General features: G+C 34.3%; 1 protein-coding gene across 1 annotated transcript in view; it reads right to left on the reverse strand.

Moving 5' to 3' along the window:
- Positions 1-730: 730 nt before the first annotated feature.
- The window catches only part of LOC142355628 (uncharacterized), a gene marked incomplete at its 5' end in the record, with an annotated part of 9,722 nt that continues 4,794 nt past the window's right edge, over positions 731-5,658 (reverse strand). The window contains one exon of the mRNA XM_075407736.1: positions 731-1,731. Coding sequence (XP_075263851.1) covers positions 1,246-1,731 — 486 coding nt within the window. The remainder of the gene's footprint in view (positions 1,732-5,658) is intronic.

Raw genomic sequence — 5,658 nt, forward strand, 5'->3', positions numbered from 1 at the left:
CTCTCAGAACGCTCACAGAATATCCTAGGTTGAGGTCCCAGACAAAAGTCGAAATGTCCAAACCCGTGCAAACGCAAAATGCCTATTTTCAGATTGTCCCAGACGGAACATGCCCATTTCTAGACGAAAACTATCTATGTCCAGATCATGATGCGTTCCGAACCAAAATTCGTGCGCTCCAAAATTGAAAATTTGTGCGTTCATGTCCAGACTATCGTACGTTCAAAATCTTTTTTGTGCTAAAATAACGAATTTTCTCATGTCATTATTCATACGGCATAGGACTGGTTTGTTGGCTACACAGTTCAATTTTGAAAAGAGTTCTAACAAGATATCAAATTCATTCATGCGTTATAACTTGCATCTAAAACTGAAGAAATAGTTTGATATAGGAAAATACTACCATATATTTATACCAAATAGGCAATGGAGAACAAAATATTTCTATCATTTAAATGAAAATTTGTTAGTTTATTAGCACAAAATATTGATATACAAGTTTTGTAAGCAACACAAATAAAATATTATTGTGTGAACACTTATTGTTTAAAAAATAATCGTCATTTTGTTTATATCACATGCTTTACTGTCAAAATGTTAATTCATAGAAAATGTACCCTTGGTTTCCATCAGGTTGTTATTTCTGGAAATTGTTTTACTTTTTACTTTTCACTTTTACCCCACAACCCCCCCGCCCCACATTTTGCTATCAAAATTTTGGTTTTCATAAAAATATTTTTTAACCGAATAACTTTCATTTTAGCATTGATAGTATGTTTGGGATATCATTGTAAGAGCAACTACAGTTTAAAGTTCAAATATGCCATTATAAATAATCGTTAAGTATCAATTATAGATGCCATTTCTACTCGAGAAGGGAAAGTTCACTTTTCTCTTCCAGAACGAAACAATAAGGTATAAAAACAGGACACATTTGGTATCTGCTTCACTCTGCTTAGTTATGAAGGAGTTCGGGTGGGGTGGGCGGATTATTTTGGGAGTATGATAGGGGAAGGGGAGGAGGGTTAGGGTACATCCGGGTTGACCAGCAAATACAGTTAACATAAATCAAGACCACGGTACCTCGCTGACCACAAAACAGACAATATAGTACATCACTAACATTTGGCTTTAAATTAACCTTTCTCATAGAATATCCGACCGTTATATGGTACGCATTTTTCATGGTAACCATATTTTATAGTCAACCTGGTTAGATATCATAAACAAATTATAATCAGTAATTCAGAGAGAGCTTTCCTGTTTCTCGTAAATGTCTGAAAAGAACAACTTCTGCCCTCTCTCTGGGTTGTTCACCCACACACAACTCCCCTCATCGCCCTCAATCTCAGACAGGTGTTGACTGTGATTATTATTAGTCATAATTGTGCTATCTTCAATCGTCATATTCCGAGAAATTCCATTATTATGTTTCATTTTGCTGCCTTTGAAGGAAAAACTTCCCTTGTTTCCTTCACCACCATAGCCATTATTCATTTTGACAGGGGTAGTCAACGTCATTTTTCGCTTGTCACAGTTTTTGTCACTCGGATCGTTGTTGTTGTTTTCTCTGCCCGAGCCATCGTTCGAATTGCCCTCCAACTTGCAGCTGACATCGAGCCCACGTTTGCCCCCGGGGCATCCGCCTTTGTGGCCCCCTCCCCCCTTGTTAGTAGTGGCATCGTTGGCTGCGATAGTTTGAGCAGCGTGGTTCTCTTTCTTATTCTTGATCTGAAACAAAAGTAATATTGCACAAACTATTTATTGAAATTGGGTTGGTGTCGGGGACGTAATTTTTACGACAGGTGAGCTTCCATTTGCCAAATTGTTCCCACATTTTTTTAAAAGTGGGGAAATATATATGCGAGGCTGTCTTTTTTCTTCAGTTAATTTTTCACAATTTTTCACTTTTTGTTTACGCATCGTAGAGAAAAAAAATGAAAAACACCATTTTTAACTGTGACGGCTAAGCTTACTAACTCAATTACCGAATTGAATAGCGCTTCAAGGCCATTTCAAGCCTCAAAGCTAGAATAGCATGACAAAGCGAAATTTAATGCTACATTCTATCGAAGCCATACAGATTTGTTCATTTGTTCAACATTTATATTTAGCAACTATTATTAGTACACAGTTGTCATACATGAAGTGAAACTCGAACTCGCACTACTTCAACCACCAGCAAAACAATGCTACGACTTAACAGTATTGCATCAGATTCTTTGCGATTGGATTGAGTATCAACCTGTTATTGATACAGAAAATTCGACAAAACTTCTTTATGGTTAACAAACCTCATGACATCAAATTTACACTGAAAACGTGACGTTAGGGAAAAGTGTTCACATTCTGTAGACATTTTTATCTACAACCAATCAGAGATGCTATTTTGACATGTACGGCAGTATAAATAGAGCTTGAAAAACTACCAAAAATCAGTTGAAACTCGTAAGTTTGGTTATATTAAACTGACATACAGTGCGTATTGAAGCACACTTTCTTGAGCGGTAAATTACTTGTTATCGTGTCTTCTTTCTGTAGATCATATCAGTGATTGTACAGTTATAACTTTACTTTGACTTGTGAAAAAAGAATTTACTTTGATGTTCTCAAAACTTTCTTTCCGAGGAACAAAGATCCTAAGTAAGAGGAACTTTGAGCAAAGTACATAGTCAGTTGCTCTTACTGGTTTTAGTGAAGACTACTCTAGTTCGAAACTGGTCTTATTGAAACCAAGAGAGAGACTTGCTAACATTAAAGTTAGAAATTTATTATTCTTGTTCAGTTATAGTTACAGTAATTCACCCCCTTTCTGTAATCTTCGTAACAGAAAGCTGAAACTTTGTAGAAAAATAGCCAATATCCAGGGCTACAATTTGTTGGAAATAAAACTCCTGAATTCTGTTTATAACTTGAGTTACTGATAAAACTCAACAAAATTTGATTGTTTTAATTTGATTTATTTTGTTATTCTTAGAGAAACAAGTTTGTTATTTAGGAAAGCTGAGCAGTTAGTTATCAGGACTAATTGAGCAACAAGTAATGCAACGGTTATTCTACAGTATAGCGGATGATACAGTTCACAAAAGTTAACTGCAAAAATACAATATCCGGACATATTTGAAACCGCTGAAACGAACTGGGCGGTGTAAAGTTTTCCTTGACTTTGATAGGAGAGCAGCCGTTACATTAACCCTCAGGATTTAGTTTTGTTATTCTTATTATGTAAAAATTCTTCAGAAAATTTGAAAAAAGGGTCTCTCCTAAATTTCGAAGGAAAAAAGTTGAAAGGATAAAAAACATCCGGGGGGGGGGGGGGGTGGGATGGACAGGTCGCCACTGAAATTTAAGATAAAAACCAAGAAAAAAATTGCCGTGAAATTAAAGAGGTTAAATGGCGTTTTTTAACCGGTATTTCTTTAGAGTTTGAGGACTAAAAATTAACAACTTGAGCTATTTGACAGATAATATCTTAAAAAAATCTAATTTATTTTGTTTTTTTTTTCAAAAGATTTTGTTTAAATTCTTTCTACCGTCTCTATGTATTTTGCTGGATAGGAATTATTATACAAACCATTTGCCTCTGCGTCAAATTTTTTAAATGTTAAATCGAAGACTTCGGGCAATTCAAAGCTCTCAAAAAATCAAAAAGAAACAAATTTGAAAATAAAAATCTAAAACATGAAAAGTGTATTCTTTTCAAAATTCTAAAGTTTTTTTTCAAAAGAATCTTGTTTATTCAAGGATCTAACCACTTCAGTATTTTCAAAACCTTGGAGACGTTAAAAAACCGTATCATGAAATGAACATCAAATCAACCAAAATCATTACTGAAAAGTAAAGATTGAAATTTTTTCTTAACTTTTCCTATAATCTTCGTATTTTCAACGTAGATAATTCGAACTAATCTCCTCTCGAATAAATAAATACAGACGAAATCGAGAGTTATAGTGTTTATGGATAGCCAGTTTAAAAAAAGGTCATCTTTTTCTGGCGTATTTGATTGTTGAAGTTTGTTGTTGTTAAAGTCAAACTTACTTTATCAGTGTTATTTTTTTTTCATTTCTCATGTCCAAAAATTGACAATATTTTAGTTTTAATCAGCGAAAATTGGAAGATTTCTTTGTACTTGAGGTCGTAGAGTCCTTAGAAGATCTTAGAATTGAGTTGGCATCGGTTAACTTATTGCAAATACTTATAACTATGTGAATGAAAGCAACTGAACAAATTGCTGTTCTTGTTATCATTTGACTACGATCACTTTAATCATTCCATTACTTTAAATTAATGGCACCATTCAGGAGCAATCTCATAACCCGGGCTGACCAAACTTGCGTATCATTAAAAGTACCATATATGGTATCTTAGATACCATAGAACGGACCATCAGAGCCACAAAAAACGTTTATATTCTTGCTATGTTTAGTAAGGAACCATATATGATCCGCTTTTATGGAAACTAATTTTATGGAAACGTAAATGTTTTTATGGAAACGTATTTGTTTTTGTAGTTAAGTTATCCATCTAAAGTCAGCCCACGGAAAAACTTCCAATTAAGTTAGGAACATTGATTTTGTCATGCTCTCTTTCTAAAGCTAAATTCACTATTTAGCGGAAAATTGTGTCGTTAAAATATAAAAAGGCGACATCGTTATTGAGATAGACAGAAATATTACTCGTTAGGCTTAAATGCCGATTTATGAAGCGGCATCTTCTACGCAACGTTTTAACTGGTTTCATAAGCGTAGCTTCAAAAGGTTGTATTTAACTCCTACTGAATTTTCCTCCTGCGCAGTTTTTGTTCACTTCCACAAATCAACCCAATTAAAATGTCACTTTTCAGCCCAAGTTTTTAACAACAATTTCAAAGAATAGATTGAAGTTTGAACATTAAAAAATTTGTCTTGAAACGAACTATGCTTTGACTTCTGAAATAAAATATTTGAAGTTTTTACATATGAAAAATGAAAACGCTTATTCTAGACAATTTCCTTGATGGGGGATAGGTTCTGTTATTGCTCTTTCTGCCCCCCCCAAGTATTTCGTTTCCTAATTTACAAATTAGGTGCAACTAGATAACAGATCATTACGTGCAACTACAGCACGTACGCTTGGGAGTTGCTAATAATATACGCCCGATAAGCTTAAGCTTGGGGGAGGGGGGGGGGGGGGGGGTCAAAAACGGAAAATATCCCATAAGGGTTTATTATAGGTTTGAATGCAGCAAGCATCATAATCAGCTTATTACATAAACAAAATTCATCCACTACTCTTTTCACAAAAGAACACTTAAATTAAAAGATTCTTAAAATTTGGTATAATTTGAGGTTCAAAGTCGAAATAAGGGAGTGGATAAAATTAGGAATAGAACTAAATTTTCCTGTAGAGAATAGTTAGAAATGTGAAGGATACGAATATCGAATATGAACCAAAAAGAGTTAATTGAAAGTCGCCCACTGATGAAAATTGCAAATTTCCCTTTTAAAAGCCCAAATTCTGCCACAAAACCCCAATTTCCTCCCCTTCCTTCGTAACAAATTAGGAGCACTTAATTAGGATTCCGATTTGCATTTCACGCTTGGAGGCATTTCAATTACTGTGCTTTCAATGTTTTATTATGTCCGCTTTTAAGGAAATATTTTTAAATAGGCAGCTTTT

This window comes from Convolutriloba macropyga, unplaced genomic scaffold (genome assembly GCF_964194025.1).
Source record: "Convolutriloba macropyga unplaced genomic scaffold, txConMacr16.3 SCAFFOLD_2023, whole genome shotgun sequence".
NCBI lineage: Eukaryota > Metazoa > Xenacoelomorpha > Acoela > Convolutidae > Convolutriloba > Convolutriloba macropyga.